Genomic DNA, 21,200 nt, shown 5'->3' with positions numbered 1-21,200 from the left:
GTGGATCTTGTCATCTTGGTAAGTTTTCACTGCCATCTGCTGTTCACTTGTAAATGTGCACCATGACATGTTTTCCCTTTGGTTTAGACAAATTGACTGTCACATTAATACAATAATACAGTCTGACAAGGGTATCTGACATTACAGTTGAATGAGAGAATTCACATTAATCAATTATTTATTCTAAAGGATTTGTTTTAAAGGTAGGAAAGATTTAAAATGTGAAATTTGAGAAGCAATGGGTTATCAGAATGAGTTGAAGGTCAAAATTGTGAGAGAGTCGGTTGGTTAGCCTCCTTATGTGTGGGTTTTACCATTCATAAAAAACAACCAAATTGAAACATTTCATATCATCTTAAATCTGTGTGAATTGAAATTGGGTCAAAGTTGGTTGCCCCAGATACATTGCTTCGGAAATATGAACAGGCACCTGGTTAGTTCTCGATTTAGAATCCTCACCTTTCTAAAGATTGATTCGGGCTCGTCTGACCTTTATTACTGAACAATAAGCCATTCAACTCAAATGTCTTATGTCCATCTTACAGCGCAAGTTACTTTTCAGTGAGCAAGTTGAATTAGCTGAGCTATTCAGCTCTAATGTAAGGAAAGTCCAAATTCTTAAAATGAACAAAAATATAAAATCTTATACAAATCAAGCATCTCAACCAGCTTTTCTTCTTCATCAAGACAAACGCCAAAGTTAACTCAATGCATTTTATTACATCTAAATGTCTCTACATAAACATGTAACATTCAATAGGTAAACAATTTCTTTCAATGCATGTAATAAATATTTTTTTTACTTAGTACTTTATACAAACTGACATTGGTCTACTGTACAATATGTCTTCCACATCTTAAAAATCTATTTTTCCCATAAAACATGCCACAGACACAGAGTGGATGAAATTTAAGGCAGTGAGCATAGATGTCTGCTTACTGAAATGGAAAATAAAATAAGCTTGGACTTTGACACCAAGTCCACTCATAACACAATTATGCATCTAAAATATATAAATTAGTTTGTTGCGAAGTTGAGGATTCAACTTTAACACAAATGCACATCACTGGAACATCCAAATTTGCACAATGTTTGCCTTACATCAAGAATAAAAACATGCACACACGCTTTCATACCCACATTCATACACACACAACTTATCCCTTTAATCAGTCATAACCAAAATGAGCAAATTAATGAAAATTCGTATTCTGTGTCACGAAATCGGTCTTCTATATCCTCAGTAACAAACTTTGTCAAATACATGATGTTGTGTGAGACAGACACATTGAAACAAAGGACAAGAACTGTCCAGATTTACTTGTTAAAATATAAAGTCAATCATTAACACTGCTAGGGATCTAACAAGTAGTCAATTTGGTAACAAGGATTTTGCAATAACAGCATATGTATTTTAGTCGCTGTCGTTTTTATCTTGTTAATTACTTAACCAATTACATTTCGAAACAATCTTAGAGTCAAGAGACAAATTGACTGATAAACATTTAATACTTTCAGAAGAAATGTATGTTAAAAGGAGGTTTAGAGGGCAAAGGAAACCATGAGACTCATCAGTCTATCAAACAATGCGAGATGCGATAGCTAGATTCTGTCACAGGCAATTACCCCAGTCCCAAACCCAATTAGGCTTTGAAAAGAGGTCTGGTCAACACGCTGAGAGAGCCACAACAGCAAACACACACACGCACACGCACACCGTAGCTGTTTGATGTAAGTACAAATAAAAAAAGATTTGAACTCTTCCTAATTTAACATTTATTTTTCCTTTTTGAACACACTATTTTTTCCCGATCTTCCGTTCTAATTTTTTCAAATATCGTTTGAACAAAAAACTTTTGCAATTAATTTCCTCTGTTAATCCCAAGCAACACTTGAAAGGACATCCAATGGTTACTCAATAGGATTATTTGTTTAGAAACTCCAAGGCTGTAGATAAGAGCTCCAAATCTGATGGGCGCCACGAGGAACATTTTAATACAGGCAAACTGAAACACAAGAAATAACAGGTCTAGTCTTTCACATGCAAAACACACTCACACAAGGCACACGTGACAAAACGGTAGAAAAAAATGAGTGGCTTCAGGACTTTCCGCACAGTACCAAGCACAGATGACCTAATAGACAACTGAACAGAGACCTCAGTCACTGTGCAATGTCGAAAGAAATATCTCCGAGCAAGTTAAGGATACACGCCAACACCAAAGACACAGTAACCTCATCATCTACGCCACTGCTGAACCTCCCAACAAATCATTCCTTTCTGAAAAATTCAAAAAGAGAGGGACGGAAGGAAGGAAGGAAGGAAGAAAGAATGAGAGAACAATCAAGCATGGTAGCCACAAAGAATGAGTAAATCTTTACTTTCTACACAAGGTGTACGGTTAAGTTCACTGAACTCACAAGCTCTCACTCTAAAAACTTCAACACTAAAAAGTGTTCTTTTGGCATCGAGCAAGAAAAAATATGGATGTAAAACTGTTAGAGAATCACATTGTTTTAAAAACAGTCATGAATTACATTTCACATAAGAATCATGAGGTCAGATATTGGCAATCTGTAACAATGCTTTTACTTCCAGTTGTTAACCTGAAGGTGAAGGAATGCTTCTTAACGGCCCACCAACGTAAAGGGATATTTGACCCAAAAATGAAGATTCAGTCATCATTTACTGACCCTCGTGCCGTTCCAAACCAGTGTGACTTTCTTTTTTCAGTGGAACACAAAAGATATCTTTAAGAATGTTTCAGTGGGGTCAAAAACAACAGAGCCCACTCAATGTATGGAGAGAGAGAGAGAGAGAAAAAAAAAAGAAATCTTCATTTGATGACATGAAAATGACAGAAGTGTTATTTTTGGGTGAACTATCCCTTTAAAAGCATTATATAAAATAATTCTGCATGTATAGGGGAAACGTGATTGGCAAAGACATGTCAAGTTTCGCTGGGAAGAGAAAAAAACCAAGGGTCCGGCAGACGGTCCGATCGCAGCCATTGTGCCCTGTGGAATCAGACAAAATATAGACGATCACAGAATATGATGGGGAAAAGATATAAAAAGTGTTCATATTATGTTAAAGGGGTTGAGCCGAAGCTGTGAAGGGAAAAATAGCGTCAGTTTCCAAGGAGCTAAAACCCAAAGTAACTTAGCAAGCCGTGTTGGGCGAAAACTCTTTCAAGTTTACATATACATTAGATAGCTAGATAGATAAGTATATACAAAAGTAAAACAAAAAATATATTTGTTCTCTGTACACGGCAACGATTATCATCGTTTACAAAAACACCCTTCAGTCATCCTGCATGTCCCGTTTTCTTCCCAATGTTTGGAAGTCTCTTCAGTCAGTTTCCCGTGCGAGGGTTCGGTCCTGGGTCAGTCTAACGAGATGACGTCTGGGACGGGTCCGTAGATGGCAGACATAGAGGCAGATTCGGAGTTGGGGCGCGGGGCGGGTGGATGTCCGAGGCTTTCCCGTAGGCTGCTGGAGGACACCAGGCTGCTGCCAGTGCTGCTGCCGTTGACGTTAATGGGAGGGAGATTGCTGCTTACAGGGGTGGAGGGAGGGTCCAAGAAGAGCTGAGACGAACCGTACGGGAGGAAACGACTCAGGAGGAGGTCATGATCTTCCGATGCAGATGCAGCCGCTGCCATCACCATGTTGTAGTGCTAGAGAGACACAGCAAAAAAACTAGATTAGCAGTTTCTGATTTAATAGTCAATCACAGTGGGATAATAAATGTTTGGATTGTGTTACCTGATGATTCTCCCCTTGTAGAAAAGGGAAAAAGTTGAGATCTGGAAGAGGTAACAGAGACATTGAAGTTTAAATGAGCACATTTCCCACATTAAACATTCCCTCTAATGATGTTTGTGTGTTGTACCTGACAGGTCAGTGGGCGTAGAGTAGTAGTGGCGGTAGTCCTGAATAAGGGGAGGAGGTGGAGGAATGTAATTGGTGTCCACCTGAGGCATGCTGGGAGTTCGGCTTAAAGGAGATGCTTGTCTGTGGAGATTTAGCACCCTATGAACACATGCCAACCAACAAGTTAGCTTGAAAAAAAGTGGCAAAAAGTCTTTTTTTTGTGCATATTCAAAGAGTTACCCATTATCCATCTGAGGAGAGATGCTGGACAGCGAGGGGCAGCTTTTTTTCTGAGGAGGTTCTTCATCTTCCTCTTCTTCAGACGAGCTGTCAAGAGTCAAATCAATCACCTCCACTTTTTTGCTGTTGCCATTTGTTTGAGAGTTTTGCTCCGACACTGTACGACACCCACCTGATTACACATGCACACACAGAGGGGATGTAAACAAAATAGTCTCAGGGTGTGTGTTCTATTTATACAAGTATGTGTGCTATGCGTGGCATTTCTCATGAGAAGGTTAATGTCACATTCATTGTTTTGCCACCATCTAACATATCAGAGATATTCATTTCAAAAGCCCCATTTACACCTGATATTATAGGGATAGTTCAGCCAAAAATGAAAATTAGCCCATGATTTACTCACCCTCAAGTCATCCTAGGTGTGTATGACATTCTTCTTTCAGACGAATACGAAGGCGGTCGGCCGATTCTTTACTTTATAAAGTTTTAAATATGTATATTTTTCTTACACAAACGCATCGATTCGCTTCAGAAGGCCTTTATTAACACCCCAGAGCCGTGTGGAGCACGTTATTTGACGGACAGATGCATTTTTTATGGATTTCAAAAACAGAGCAACTATTACTGCTATTATAATGCTTGGATTAGCCTGGACTTTTGTAATATAACTCAGAATTTATTCGTCTGAAAGAAGAATGTCATATACACCTTGGATGACTTGAGGGTGAGTAAATCATGGGCTAATTTTTGGGTAAACTATCCCTTTAACATCAATCTCAGGTGATCTGATCACAGGTGAACAGTGCCAACTACAGGTGTAAATGGAGTCCAACATGTTTTTTGATTTGATCACTTAAAACAATACTATTTTTTAAAACTTTAAGACTTTTTAATGTTTCTGAAAGAAGTCTCTCAAGACTGCGTTTAGTTGATCAAAAGTACAGTAAAACAGTAATACGGTGAAATATTATTACAAATTAAAAAGTATTTTCTATTTTAACATTTTAAAACATTCTTGTGGTGTCAAAGCTGAATTTTCAGCATCATTAATCCAGTCTTCAGTGTCACATGATCATTCAGAAATCATTCTAATATGCTGATTTGTGCTTAAATTTTTCTTCTTCTTCGTCGCCATATTATTATTATTATTATTATTATCAATGTTGAAATCAGTTGTGCTGCTTAATATATTTGTATAAATGTGATTTTTTTTTCCATTGATGAATAGAAAGTTCAAAAGAACAGCATTTATTTGAAATATAATTTCTTTGCAACAATGTAAAAGTCTTTACGGTCACTTTTGATCAAATTAACACATTCTAGCTTAAAAAAATGTACAGACCCCAAACTTTTGAACGGTGGTATATACAGTATTTGAAGGCAGCCAGACACATACAAGACCACACCAACATTATTGCTAAAAAAACCTGGACCCCAGCTACTTGCCAGTAAATCATTCTGACAAGTATGGCTTTACAAGAAAAGTGTGCTGACATTTTTTCTTACTTCACTCACCAAAATACAATGCTGTGCAAAATGACCAGTGCTGTATTAGGGTTTTTGAAAAGCCTCCTGCAGTAGTTCCTCAAAGAGATGATCAGCAGTGACTGAAACTTACCATCAATACCATTGTATGAAGCAGACACTTCCTGCACTTCCTTTTTCAACCTCATGGGGGCCCAGCTGCCGTCTTCCTTGAACTGGATTTCATCACAATCTAAACAGCTGTTCAGAATCTCCATAAACAACCTAAGGATGAACAGAGAAACGTTTTGGGAACAAAGGAGAGATTAGAGAAGAGAGAAAGAGTGAATTCAGGAATCATCTACCTCTCTAATGCACAGCTGGACAATTTCATGCAAAAGTTAAAATTATATTAGAAAAATAAAAGGTGCAAGTTCATACATTGTTCACTAAAACCTAATTACTGCATGTAACATTTATGAACAACACACTGCTGCATTATGTCATTATTATCAAATTAATTTCATGTGCAGTTTTGTTCTATAATAGTTGTGCATACCCATCGATGATGAGATGTTCATAGGGTGCTTTTTTGTCACAGACAGGACACACCCATGTGGGCTTCTTTTCATTCATCTGGATGTAGAGCGTAGCATCAAAACACTGCAGGTGTGAACACGTCAACGCCCGACACGGAATCATTAGCCGCATCTTTCCCAGCTGTGTAACACAGGCAAAAGCACAGACAATCATGGAGAAATCAACACGCGCACAGACATCCCGCATGGAAACAATCCAGGCAAGCACACACATACACATAGGTTTGGAGATGGACCAAAGAATGAAAATAACAAGAAGTGAAACATGAACAAAACTTACATAATCACGACAATATACAACTGACATTAAACAGTCTAACTGTTTTAGACAGATTTATGAGTCACAATATACAAAACATTCTGAATCTGATTTCATTTTGAGTTTAAAGATCAAAAACATCTGTCTTTGCTTTGTGTGATCTTTTACTACTTTGAAACATTAGAATCCTAAACAATAACGTATTTTAAAGCTTTGGTTCTTATATGGTCTTTGTAAGGTCATGTAGCCGATTGCAATAAACCTGTTAAGCAAAGAAAACCCATGGCGATCATTTGTTTCAAATTGTAATTAAGGGTTTTCTTAGCTTTAGAGGTTTGTCTCAGCCGGTCCCTGGGCTTAAACTAACATGTTGAGATTTAAAAAAATACATTACAGGATGTGTGAGTTTGTTTGATTTTGATGAGTGATCTGATAAAATGCTTACCGGACATAATAATGAAACTCTTAGGCTGGTGGTTGCTATTTCACTGTCAGGGTCTGCCGTTAACTTTTCCTTTACTGCAGGACATGAGCAAAAGCACACATTAGCAGCACAAAACCCACAGAGACCTTTACAACTGCACTGCTATTAATACATGTCTGCGAGTTATTAATACAACTGGAGGAATATGGTCACATTTAACCTGGATATAATCAGTGTTGGAGGTAATGCATTACAAGTAATGTGAGTTATGTAATCAGATTACTTTTTCAAGTAGTGAGTAAAGTAATGCATTACTTTTAAATTTACATTACAGTTACTTTTTCAAATAAGTAGTAAGTTATTTTGTTTTCCCATTTATTGACTGACACCTTTTCTGTTCCCATGTTGAGAGAAAAGGTGCATAGGCGTTGTGTGTGCTGTGTATATGATGGTTATTGTAGTTCTAAACTAAATGTGAGCATGCATTTACTCATCCCACTTGTACAAAAACAGATTCAGTATTCCTCAAAATAAATAAAAACCGTGAAATATATGGCCTTTATGTATTTAATCTCACTTTATTAACCAATGTCTTTGCTGCTAACCTTCGATGATCCAATTCTACTATACTAATAAGCAAAAATGACTTTAGATAAACATTACATTTTTATTCCTTTTTTAGTAAGAGTCTTTTTTTTTGTGCTCAAGTAAGTTTGTTGAACTTTCTTTTCTACATTCCAGAATAGCAGCACAGCTGAAAGGTTTGTTTGAGCTGCGCCCTCTACTGTACAGGTGTGAATTCGCATTTGCTTCAGCCTAGTTCACTTCACTTTTGGTGTGCATGGGACTTTACATTTTCCAAAAATATAACTTTATTTGTTATTAAAAAGCAAACAAACAAGCCCATCCTAGGTAAGAAAAACTAATGCAAAAGTAACGTAACAAAATATTTTTCATAAAAAAGAGAAAAGAATGCAATTAGTTACTTTTTTAGGGATATTGTAATGCATTACTTTCCCAAACGCTGTTTATAATAAAGAACCAAACACTTCAAATACATGAATTTCATACCTACATTACCATTCAAAAGGTTGGTATTAGTGAGAATTGTATTTCTTTTTTAATTAAATTAATAGTTTTATTCTGCAAGGATGCATTGGATTGATTATAAGTGACAGTAAAGACATTCATAATGTTACAAAACATTTCTATTTCAAATAAATGTTATTCTATTGGTCTTTCTATTCAAAGAATCCTGAAAAGGAAATGTATCACAGTTTCCACAAAATAGTAAGCAGCTGTTTTCAACATATAATAATGAGAAATGTTTCTTGAGCACCAAATCAGCATATTAGAGTGATTTCTGAAGAATCATGTGACACTAAAGAATGGAGTAATGATGCTGAAAACAAATGTTAGTGCTTCAGAATTTGTTTGAACTGCCTTAGGCTGGTGTGCTGTAGCTTGTTTACAACAAGGGCATCAGGGCGTTCTCTTAGTATTAACAAGCCTCTTCAGACAGTTTATAGGTGAATGCATAAAATATTGGAAGTATCATGGAAGGTTTGAAGGGCAGACAAGAACAAAGAGCAATCTGTGTGAAGCAGAACTGTTAAGTTGCATCTCTGTCAGTTTCAGAGCAATTCTAGATTAACTTCCTTTCTTCTATCGTTCTATCACACTACGCTATATAGACTAAAACATTCTGGCATATATACTCAATCAAGCACTACTTAGTCTTGATAGGTTTAAGAAAATGGTTATTGACTGCAGTCCATGGAGCATTTTTAAGGTTTTAAATGAGATAAAATAAGATGCCAACTATTTATTAAGCCACAATATAGTTTATCTTTTATTGTGGGGAAGGGACAAGAGGACACAGAGACTATTTCTGTCTGAATTAAACTAGCACGAAAAAAAATTAACTAGAACAAAAAACATTAAACTAGCATAAAAAAGCTGTTCAGTCGTTTAAGTCCTCATTTAGCACTTAAACAAATTAAACGTTCTGTGTTTAATTAAATTAATTAAACACAGAGGCTTCCTAACTGACATTTGAGGCAATTAGGTTTTAGAACTAAACGTGAAAACATCAAGTAATGTTAAACACAGACCTAAAGTACAGGGTAACACTTTAGAATAATGGTCATTCGTTAACATTAGTTAACTACATTAGTTAACATGAACTAATAATGAACAGCACTTATGAAGCATTTATTTATCTTTGTTAATGTTAATTTCAACATTTACTAATACATTACAAATCTTGCTAACATTAGTTAATGCACTGTGAACTAACATGAACAAACCATGAACAGCTGTATTTATATTAACTAACGATAACAAAGATAAACAAATACAGTAACATATGTACTGTTCATGGTTAGTTCATGTTAGTTAATACATTAACTAATGTTAACTAATGACCATTATTCTAAAGTTTTACCAAGTACAGTTAAAAATTTTGGTCTGCATTTATTTGATAAAAAATAACCCAGTAAAATCAGTAATATTGTGAAACATCATTACAATTTAACATTGTTTTTGTTTTTTATCTATATTTTAAAATGTAACTCAAATAAATGTAACTGGCAAAGCAGCCATTACGGTCTTCACTGTCACATGATACTTCAAAAATCATTGTAATATGCTGATTTTGTGCTCAAGAAATTTTTTTTTATTATTATCACAGTTGAAAACATTTGTGCTGATTAATATTTTTTTATGTACCCATGATGCATTTTTTTCAGGATTCTTTGATGAAAAGAAAGTTCAAAATAACATAAATAGAAAATAGATTAAATGTTGTACATTATCATTATATCATTTTTGTAAATCTTGAACCCAAAATAAGTCACGGACAGAAGCTTTAAAAATAGAAAACTTTTTTAACATTGTAAAAGTCTTCACTTCGCTTCTGATCAATGGAATACATCCTTGCGGAATAAAAGAAAAACAGTAGAGCAAATCAAAAACTACTGTTCTAAAACCCAAAAGGAAACTCCAGAAGAATCCCATGGCTCAAAAATGCAACTGTTCTTTTAGGACAACATACAGAACAGCTTTATTCCTATGGAGAACGTGTATGCTTACTGAGTGCTCTGGAGTGATCTGGGTTTCTGATGCCTTTAGCCCGTAGCCTCTGCAACAGCATTGTGGATGACAGCTGCTTGACCAGGTACACCGCCATAGAATAACTCTGAAAAAAAACAATCCAACAGTGGATGCGTTACTAGAGACAAAGTGACTTAATCTAAGTAACATTTAAAACATCTTATTAAAACAGTATGTAATGTCTATACACATTTTCACCGTAGCATTGCAATGAGACAATGTGATGCTAGTACTAGGATATAACAGAGTGAGAAGTAGGTTTACTTCTAGGCATCATTTATTTATATCTTCGGGTCAGATCTTACATCATCGTTCTATCAGTGCCATATGAACAGGTTCTATAATAAAGAGCCTTTCAGATTCAGTGAGAAGGTACAGCTCATATAATTTTCACGACGCCTGAGAAAGAGTGAAAAATTTAAGGAATCTACCACAGAGAATGCCAGGATTGCTTATTGCTTGCCGAGGCAAGTTATATGATAAGAAATGACATAATTCATGAAGCTGAATATTATATGTAGGAGCAGTGATGTTTTATGCGCCAGAAGATTAATGTGTTCGCTTATGAGATATAGGGATCTGTGGACGAAGTAATGAACTCCTGTCTGCCTGCAGTAGTCTCAGAAGTAAACAGTGGCCTGTTTTTCTTAAAATCTAGATTATTTTTCTTAATATGCATTAACTGCTAATGAACAAGAGCGGTCATTCATCACAACTATATTTCCTGAACATATCAAAAGTAGATAAGCACTCACAAAATAAATCTGCAGGGAAATATATACATTTTGTGTAGAACACCACAACAGACAAAGCACTTAAATGAAAAAAGCTTAAATGTTTCTGATCCATCAATACTCAAAAAAAGGTCTTGTTGTTTGTCAGAAAAATGACTGAAACTAGGGCAATTTTTATTTTGATATTGTTGTTTTTAAGCTGTCCCTCAACTTGTCATTCAGAGAAAACACTAAAGTACTGCATACATGCTGACCTTTTCACATAAACTGCATAAAGCCAATGCTATAATTGGCCGTCATGTGACTGCAAATGGCTGCAAGAAGCGTATGGGGTGCTAAAAATGAATTTTCATTTCAACAAGAGTTCCTGTAATAGGCTTGCTTGATTTGCCAGTAAAGAGGTGAAGAGAAAAAAAAAACATTTGCAAACAAAGTACTTGTATTCATAAATTGGGACGTAGGGTGAAAGGGATTTTTAATAGCCTACTCGTCCAATTTCTGACGTCCAGGACACTACGATGGTGTTGGGGACAGTTGTGGACAGTCTGACCAGTGAGGTAATGTTGATGGGTCTGCTGGGCCTCTTTGGTTCCACGCCATTTTTGGTAGGAGGCAGATATCCCTGGTGAAAAACAATCGGAAGACAATAAATTAAAAAAAGATATATATATTTTAAAGTTAAAAATATTTAACAAACAGCATTGTGAAAATGTAATGTAGTGTATAGGTCAGTAGTTTGGAGAATTTTATAATAAAAAAAGACCTTGTGTCAGTTTAGAGTGATGGATAGATGTACAAATAGACTGTAGTTTAACTTACTGGGAGATTACACGGTTTCCCATTGACTTTAACGCAAAGATTAGGGGGAAAGTGGTCCTCCTGAGGGCAGCTTGTCTCTGATAGACAAAACCTGGATACATATTTATAATGTAAGCAGAAAATAGCAGGCTAGTCCTCCGAAACTTTATATCATATTTATGCAAAACATTTCAGTGTATTAGAAAATGAATAGCTTACCGTAACTGTACTTGCACTGTAAAGTCACATTTGGTCCCCGATATGTCCCTGCAAAAAGACAAAGTAAAAACTATTGTTTTGAAACAACAATTCACCATCACACAAGCAGTGCTTATAAAAACTCCTCTTCTTATTTAAGGATTTTGCTTTGTATCACCAAGATATCATTTCTGAAGGAAATATTATGGTGGAAAAAACAACTTACATTGAGCTGCTGACTTGTTGGACCTGCTGTGGTGTCAATGCAAATGCAAAACATGTTTCCTGAAACCTCTGACTGTTATCTGAAGCTGTAAAGACAGAGAGAAAAAGAAAAATAACTACACTGAAACAACAGTCCACATGTAATGCTTGCTGTGAATGATTCCCAACGATATAAATGACTGAGATAAGCAACAATTTCATTCAAGGTATGTGTCCTCTGAAAAAGCTCAGAACAAGTTCAAATATGCAAAGTATTTCAACCAGTCCTAATTATTTAGATAAAGTATTTTTAATGTTTCATTTTCAATCGCCAGGCGAGATTCTTATCCACATAATTCCACCCATATGTGAGGGGGCTACAATCAAAGATCGAAGAGTAATGTTACAGTCTTCTCCCCCCACTCTGATCCATGTCCAGCTTAAATAACATCAATATTCCTTCAAAACAATCTTTTCTGGGAATGTTCATATTATTCCTGCTCAGTTCATTTCCATTGTCATAGAAGGAAGAGACTCGAGCTGTTTTCCAAAGGTTTAAGGACAAGATAAACAATGTGTCAGAAACCATTATGGTTACAGACAACAATCTGAAAGAGTTGATTTGACGGATTGTATGTATGAAAACTAACCCCCCTGCTGAAAAATCACCAGCATAAGGTATGTTTTGGATGACGGTATCTAGCATGGGAAGCGTGAGTGCTGGTGGACCAGCTCAGTTTTGCTTGAGAACAGCATGACTATGCTAGACCAGCATTATATAAACCAGCCTGGACAAACTTGGAATTCATGCTTGTTTATGCTGGATATTTCAGCAGGGTACAGTTTATGTGAGGACTGTTGCTATTGATTGAAAACATTTGCTGATGCACTACCAGATTCAGCCTGCAACAAGTCATACAATAGTCATTTGGGAATGTGCTGTTAATAATATTCATTAACAATAAGATTGTTATAAAAACTGACTGCAAATCACAGATCAGCATCTACTTGATAAAGGTGGAATACCAAGTCCAGTTGGAGCCAAAATGTAGTTCTGTTGATTTTACTTACTTTTGTTCCACTGTTCGTAGTTTATTTTGCGCTAGTTTCTAGTTGACACTCATAGTAGGTGGTGGTGCTGAACCTTAATGCTGGTTTCCACCCCTCATAAAATGGGAAAAAGAAGACTGCCAAAACAAAGTGTGTAGCTACTACTGCCATGCAAAATCATGTCCGAGGAAATGACAAATTAAAGCGAGACTCTGGTTTGCACCAGAAAAAAAGTTAGCTCGCCAGTGGGAGTTTTTTAATTCTGTCAAAGATACTCAGTCTGCAGGACGTGCTGATCTTTTTGTACAATTATGGTTAGAAACTGAAACAGTCTGTCTCCCGACAGTTTTTCGTATTTTGCATTTGAGTCATTGACCAAATAAGAGACAACAGAAAATAAACAAAGTTAAAGATGAATTTGACTGATAGCATTTTGTTTTTAACTTTTATAGATATCATAATAACAGTGATATCATGAATTCTTTTGGCAATGATAATCGCGTAGTGAAAATCTGATATTGTGACAGCTCTATTCCTGCCAGAACTTGTGAACATTAGGAAATCTGATCATGTAACAAAGGAAGGACTGTCTGCAACTCATACTGTGTCGTTCAGTCACACAAACTCAGATGCACACTTATCCACTCCTGCATATTTAACTCTCAGGTTGAGTCCTGGTCATTTTTGTTGTGGTTGGGTCATTTTCATAAAAATGCTAGTTAACATTATTGCTTTGGACTAAATCTTACTGACTTTACTCACCCAGGGTATAAATACTTCCCCAAATTTTTTTTGAGAATTTTTGTAAAAGACCATTCTTAGAAATATAAATAGACAAATACATGCAAAGCTTAACAGTTTTTGAAAAGCTATCAATTTGAACATTTATTATGCTTTAAAAAATACATTTGAATTTAAGTTAGGTTAACTTAAAACAATCTTAAAAAAAACCCATTATAATAAATGTCATATTTACCTTAGGCCTATAATCAATATACAGAAATTGAATAAAGTTATCGAACACTTTACAGTATTAACTGCATAAATTATAAATTAAATATAGAGTGATTCTTATTAAAGCTACACTTTTCTGTGTTACATCACAGCAACTGTTTTATTAGGCTGCTGTCACTTTAACTCTTTAAAGTTCATTTAAGACATTATTTAACTCATTTAAGACTGCTCTTATGAGAATACTGGACAAATGGTTATTTTAGCATAATTAGGTGGGTTATTGTTCGTTCAAGCGCAAGAGAGCACTCGATTCTGCTGCACACGATTCTGGCGCATGTCTTTCTGTGCGTCTTTTGTTTGCAATGTTCCAGTGGACTTATTCTTTTAATAATTTAAAAGATTATTTAAAAGATAATTTACATTAAAAGGTGAATTTAGTAGTTTGGTGCCAATTTAAAAGGCTTTTCACATTAAGAAATTAAGTGTTGTTGTGAAGAGTCATCTGAATGGTGTATACTTAAATTATATAAGATGGTAAACCTACCCATGATAGTTTCTATAAAATGTGTTTTAATTGTATATGGTGCAGGTCACCCCTCTCAATCGCATGCTTTTAAAAAAATTTTTATACATTTTTGCCATGCTGAAATGACGTGACCCGTGATGTTTCACTAAAATTCAAAGGTCCTGTTTACACATGGTTTGGTCGATTGAATCACGAGTAAACGAGGGAGACATACTGTTTACATTTGGGGTCAGATTTATTAACAGCTTGGGCCAGCGCAAACCCTCTTTTGGCGTTAAAAAAAAACTACTGTCAGGAGGATTTACTAAAGACACGCCGTTAAAAATTAGCACTGAAAAGGCGTGGACAGTTATTTTTGCGGCTGACCTTATTGCACAACCCTCTACGCACACCATGGCAATAGAATCCCCTTTGGCTAGTAAATTTTTTTGTTTAGTCGGCAGACTGATATACTTTATTATATTATACTTTATATATATATATATATATACCACCAAATGTTTCAATATCTTTGTAAAATGGCACAGCTTTTTAAATATCTGAACGTACACGCTTAACATCAGTCAGCATTAGACTATGTTATGATATTATGATAATCAAGCACTATATAAATGATAGAACTTTAGTAATTAGAACTAAAACTGTTGGAAAGCATGTATTAATGCATATTTGTAATTTAACTGAACTTTGGACTGGTGGTGGTGCTTAAGATATTGTTGGTGTTTCTGTAAAAAAATAGAAAATAGTAATTATATTATATTATTAAAAGATAATAATACTACTACTAATTCTACTACTAATCAAAATATACAACGCACTAAGGATTGATGAGCTGCTGGGTTCATGAATATTAATCACATTGACAGCATTCGCTCAAAACAGGGACGGGAAAAGATGAGCGCCAGCCAATGAGATTGCCGTTTGCACATTAGTTCCGCCCACTACCGGAAAAAACGGCGTATATTTTCTGCTTGTTCTTAAAAGCCGAATAATTCCAAATGAACTCACTGTTATTTTGACAGGAAAATACAACAAAGAATATTGTTAACATGTAGCGCGTCGATTTTTGCGTGGTATGTAAGACTTTCGCACGCGCATGTGTGTGAGAAACGCACTCAGCAAAGCGACGGAGTTCTTCACACTAGAGTTCACGGTACGTCAGATGAGCTGATTTGAAATCGTATAGATCGCTTGACAAGAGCAAAACTCTCAAGCGCTCATTCAGAGTGTTCAGCGAGTAAAAATATATTTATGCTAAACTTATTCTTAACATCTAAGACACACACTGGCGAGTAAAATCTGAGAATGTATTAGCCAATGGCTAATGATAGATATTATTTAATCGCCCATAATGAGAGAGGGTTGTTGCATATGCATTTGTAGGAGTTTCCCTTTCAGAGGCTAAATATAGGGGAGGAGAGTATTTAAATGAATCTTGCAAGGTTTGCGCTAGTCAATTGACTGGTGTTTACGCCATTATTTACTGGCCAAAAAAGCATGTCTTAAATGCTAATTTGCGTAGCTCTTGGTAGATTGCGTTGGTCATTATGGAAATGTTTCGGCTGTGTCTGTGTTCTTTCATTTGCATGTCGTCAGTAGATCACGCGCTGAACTTTCCACTCCCATCTTCGCTTTTTTGGAATTGCGCTCTTTTGCTAATTTGCCCTGTTTAGTAAATCTGGCCCCTGGTATTTTAATCCACAACTCAAAAAAGGCTTTTCTTACTTAGTATTTTTGTCTTGTTTCCAGTCCAAATATCTAAAAATTCTTACATTAAAAAGCATTTACTAGACAAGCAAAAGTTATTGTCTTGTTTTGGGGGGAAAATAAAAAAAAATTAAGCAAGTTTTTGCTTAAAATGAGCAAAATAATCTGCCAATGGGGTAAGCAAAATAATCTTGTTTTCTGTTTGAATTAAGATTATTTTGCTTACCCCATTGGCAGATTATTTTGCTTCTTCAAGAGGAGGGTCTATGGGCGGGCGAATGTATGGACTTCTTCAGGTCTTTCAATATAATGGATGAAATAAGCTCACGCAATTTACATATGAATGTGCACAGAGACAACAGAAAAACACAGAGAGCAGCAGCTTTTGTTTTTGCTCTGATAAGCACAAGTTTTTCATCTTCAAACCAAACTTGGGTCTCCAAGTTTAAATCCCGTCTGGCTAGTGCGCTTCCTATAATGTTTGCATGTTACGTCAGTAGGTGAAGAGTAGGCAGACTTTTGAGGTTGAGCCTGGTCAGTACCTGGATGGGAGACCTCCAGGGAAAACTAGGTTGCTGCTGGTAGAGGTGTTAGTGAGGCCAGCAGGGGGTGCTCACCCTGTGGTCTGTGTGGGTCCTAACACTCCAGTATAGCGATGGGGACACTATACTGTAACAAGCACCGTCCTTCGGATGAGACATTAAACCAAGGCCCTGACTCACTGTGGTCATTAAAAATCCCAGGATGTCCTTCGGAAAAAGAGTAGGGGTGTAACCCCGGCATACTAGCCAAATTTGCCCATTGGCCTCTGTCCATCATGGCCTCCTAATCATCCCCCTATCCTGATTGGCTTCATCACGGTCTCCTCTCCACCAATCAGCTGGTGTGTGGTGGGCATTCCAGTTGGATGCTGTACATCGGTGGTGGTTGAGGAGATTCCCTCCTTCTATATGTAAAGCCCTTTGAGTACCCATAAAAGCTCTATATAAATGTAACAAATTATTATTATTATTTATTATTAGTGTTGTTTAGTATTTACGAAGAATGAAAATTAGACAATGGAACACAGGTATTATCACACTGTACCAGCGTAGACAATGGGAGAGTCAGCACCTTTAAGGTCTAAGAAGCAGAAAAGGTCTGAAGCCAAAAGACAGACAAAGACAAAAAATGAGCATAAACATCACTATGGCATATACAAGGTGATCTGATAACAGTGATGCCGAAGTTACTTTTATTTTGTTGACCGAGAATTAATTCTGGTGTACACTGCTCTCTAAAACTCACTAGTATCAGTATAATTTACATAAAACGGAGCAGTGTACGACACTATAGTGTAATTGGCATCCAATGTACACGAAGAACAGCGATGCGAACGCTAGCTAAAGAACTACTGAACACACCTTTAAGTACTACAGCTCTCTTGCTCACATGATATTGCAAACAGCTTTAAAGGAACACGCCACTATTTTTGCAAATACCTTATTTTTCAACTCCCCTAGAGTTAAACAGTTGATTTTTACCGTTTTCGAATGCATTCAGCCGAACCGGGAATGGCGGTAGAAATTTTAGCATAGCAGGCGCAATGATATTACGCAGCGCCTGAAAATAGGCTAACTTCCGTCAACATAACCAACGTGACAACCTGCTTGCATAGGGAGCGTGCTGGGGACTATTTTCAGCCGCTGCATAATATATTTGCGCCTGCTGTACCCATGGTACGGCACATAGTTCCATGATTGTTATGCTGGAATGAGAGTATAGTTCCTAGCCATATCGGACAAGAAAATCACAACTTTTCATTTTCCGTCAGTCTTAGTACACGATGTAACTACAGAAGTGTCAAGTTTTAAATAGGAAAAATATCGAAACTCTTTGGTCATTTTTTTTAGCAAGATGCTAACCCTAACGGTCTAATCAGATTCAATGATCTATGCTAAGCTATGCTAAAAGTGCTACCGCCAGACCCGGAGATCGGCTGAATGGATTCGAAAACGGTAAAACTCAACTGTTTAACTCTAGGGGAGTTAAAAAATTAGCCTATTTTCAAAAAAAGTAGCGTGTTCCTTTAAAGTAGTTCTGTTAATTTGAGTTTTCTAAACTAAATGAAAATTACGGGACTGTGGTATAGGCATTTGGCAAGCGCAGTCATGCTGACAATGCATTTTGACAACGGTCATCAAGTATCAAAAATACATTTAAAAAAATGAGACAAAACATCTTAAATTTCCTGCTTCTCTGTGAACCTGTTTTTCAAATTGTTACTATTTTACTTTCTCGACACTTGCTGTGTGCTCTTCCCCTCCGGCTGCTATCATTCTCCATTCGTTTTATTTTCTTCATTGCCTTCATTTGTCTTTTTCCTTCTCATACACGTACAATACATCATCCTGTTGACAGGTCTATTGACTTTGCTCTATTTCATCAGCATAAACCAAAAAGAAAGAGAGAGAAAGAGAGAGAGAGTTTCTGAATATGAGTGCGTGTGGCATCATTATGGAGCTAATTACTTTCCATTTAACTATGAATATTGACCAGCGCCATGCTGCTAATGAAAGGGCAAACAGGTGTCGCTATACACCCACCTACCCATTTTCACAGGCCGTATACCTTTCCTGCTTTGCTTGTATTCAGTCTGTCACTTGTTCTCTCCCGAACCTTCATCAAATCTCTCGCTTTCTTTAACATGAAACAGCAGGGGTGCAATTAGACCAGGAGAATCGACTCAACGACACATAATTAGCCTGATCTCTATTCTCACAATCAACACGGTGGAGGTAAAAGACGAGAGAGCAAAGGCAAGAGAAAAAGAGACAGGAAGGAGGAGATACAGAGAAATTAACAGTGTTGAGATGGAGAGAGATTGACGGGGAGAGGCGGACAGGGGTGTGAGAGAGAGAGAGCGAGAGAGAGAGAGAGAGAGAGAGAGAGAGAGAGAGAGAGAGAGAGAGAGAGAGAGAGAGAGAGAGAGAGAGAGAGAGAGAGAGAGAGAGAGAGAGAGAGAGAGAGAGACAGATTGAGAGAGAGAGCGCAGGCACAAGTTCCCTCCCCCATCTCAAATCTAAAAATAGCACAGCAGTCTTTATCATCTGATTTGCTTCAACAGTTGGATACAAAGTGGACATGAAGGCCTGTGTGTTTCAGCTGGTTTCTGACAAACCTTCCTCTTCATCTGCATGTACCTAATTAAGACATAAATCCTGCTCTGTAGCCAAGTGCGATGGAAACAGCCTTTTTAGGATCTGATTATAAACGTGTGTAATTAAGTCAAACCAAAATGAAGCATAAAGACCCAAAGATATGCACGTGTTCTTAAGCACAGTGCGACAAAAAGCTGTGTGTTTATCCTAACAATAACAAATCACACTTATTGTTATTTGTTGCTGAATTTAGATTAGAAAGGGCTAAATAAGCATTTTGTTTTCTCTTCTTTCACAGGAGGGGGTCTTGTGGATTAGACTCTTCATTGTGTTGACTGCACGGCTGGCTGTGTGTTGTGTGATTGATAGTGATGTATGTGTGCTTTCGTTCTTCAAAGAGCTGGCTGAGTCATGGTTCTGGATACTGAGTTAAGTAACAGTTAGACTGACTGACACTCACTGTGGCTGCACTACTTTTTTTGGAATTGGTGCAAAATCAAACTAACAAACCATAATCTTTTATCACGACGTGAATAATTTTATATTGCAGTTACAGTACCATGAAGTTATTTTTACTGGCAATCTGACAAAAATATGAAAATTACAGTGTGCCAATTCTTACAGTATATTTGGATAATCCAGTTCAGGAATACATTAATATAAAAATTCTGGCAGACACTGATAAGATGGTAATGGAATGGAATACAAATTAAAGGAACTTTAGATTTTTTTCATCCATGGATGTTGGATGAAATACAGAATTTTTCATCATTGTTACATGATAGGCAGATTAAATATGGTCTGATATCACCACTAGGCCTGGGGCGTGGTATTACCATGACATGAATAAATCACATTTACCTCTTTGTATTTCACAATATTTTTTTTCCTGTATTTTTTATCAAAAGAATGCAGCCTTTGTGAGCATAAGAGACAAAAAGATTTAAAAAAAACAACAACAAAAAAAACAATAAAACAACTGGTGTACCACCACTGAACGAACCAAGCTCTTGCTCTTGCTCCGGGACGAAAACCACACTGTTCCTCCTGAATCTGAGGTTCCACTATCGGAAAAATTCTCCTTTCCAGTACCCTGGCATAGACTTTCCCGGGGAGGCTGAGAAGTGTGATCCCTCTATAGTTGGAACACACTCTCCGGTCTTTGGGCACTCTCCCCCTTCTTGAAAAGAGGGACCACCACCCCAGTCTGCCAGTCCAGAGGCACTGTCCCCAACCGTCACGCGATGTTGCAGAGGCGTGTCAGCCAAGACAGTCCCACAACATCCAGAGACTTGAGGTACTCAGGGCGGATCTCATCCACCCCCGGTGCCTTGCCACCGAGGAGCTTTTTAACTACCTCGATGACTTCAGCCCGGGTGATGGACGAGTCCTCCTTCGAGTCCCCAGCCACTGCTTCCTCAATGGAAGACATGTCGGTGGGATTGAGGAGATCCTTGAAGTATTCCTTCCACCGCCCGACGATATCCCCAGTTGAGGTCAACAGGTGCCCATCTCCACTGTAAACAGTGTTGGTAGGGCGCTGATTCCGCCTCCTTAGGCGTCGAACGGTTTGCCAGAATCTCTTCGTGGCCAACCGATAGTCTTTCTGCATGGCCTCCCCGAACTCCTCCCAGGCCCGATATTTTGCCTCCACGACTACCCGGGCTGCAGTCCGCTTGGCCTGCCGGTACCTGTCAGCTGCCTCCGGAGTCCCACAGGCCATCCAGGCCCGATAGGACTCCTTCTTCAGCTTGACGGCATCCCTTACTTTCGGTGTCCACCACCGGGTTCGGGGATTGTCGCCTCGACAGGCACCGGAGACCTTACAGCCACAGCTCCGAGTGGCCGCATCGACAATGGAGGTGGAGAACATAGTCCACTCGGACTCAATATCTCCAGACACCC

The 21,200-nt window shown here is 37.4% G+C and overlaps 1 protein-coding gene across 3 annotated transcripts in view; it reads right to left on the bottom strand.

Annotated features, from left to right (window-relative positions):
• Nucleotides 1-702: 702 nt before the first annotated feature.
• pias1a (protein inhibitor of activated STAT, 1a) overlaps nucleotides 703-21,200 on the bottom strand; it is a 54,649-nt gene continuing 34,151 nt past the window's right edge. For 2 of the 3 annotated variants that reach the window (XM_079840063.1, XM_079840065.1), the window contains exons 3-14: nucleotides 11,941-12,025; nucleotides 11,736-11,783; nucleotides 11,538-11,628; nucleotides 11,206-11,340; nucleotides 9,964-10,069; nucleotides 6,892-6,965; nucleotides 6,148-6,308; nucleotides 5,743-5,873; nucleotides 4,122-4,293; nucleotides 3,901-4,040; nucleotides 3,774-3,814; nucleotides 703-3,685 (exon numbers count right to left, since the gene is read on the bottom strand). In XM_079840063.1, the coding sequence (XP_079696189.1) occupies nucleotides 3,392-3,685; nucleotides 3,774-3,814; nucleotides 3,901-4,040; nucleotides 4,122-4,293; nucleotides 5,743-5,873; nucleotides 6,148-6,308; nucleotides 6,892-6,965; nucleotides 9,964-10,069; nucleotides 11,206-11,340; nucleotides 11,538-11,628; nucleotides 11,736-11,783; nucleotides 11,941-12,025 (1,478 nt within the window). In that variant the 3' untranslated portion in view covers nucleotides 703-3,391. The remainder of the gene's footprint in view (nucleotides 3,686-3,773; nucleotides 3,815-3,900; nucleotides 4,041-4,121; nucleotides 4,294-5,742; nucleotides 5,874-6,147; nucleotides 6,309-6,891; nucleotides 6,966-9,963; nucleotides 10,070-11,205; nucleotides 11,341-11,537; nucleotides 11,629-11,735; nucleotides 11,784-11,940; nucleotides 12,026-21,200) is intronic. The other variant, XM_079840064.1, reaches the window with a different exon arrangement.

This window comes from Gobio gobio (assembly GCF_949357685.1).
Source record: "Gobio gobio genome assembly, chromosome: 2".
Lineage (NCBI taxonomy): Eukaryota > Metazoa > Chordata > Actinopteri > Cypriniformes > Gobionidae > Gobio > Gobio gobio.
The sequence above is the reverse complement of the archived record's forward strand: the minus strand, read 5'-3'. Positions and strand labels throughout refer to the sequence as shown.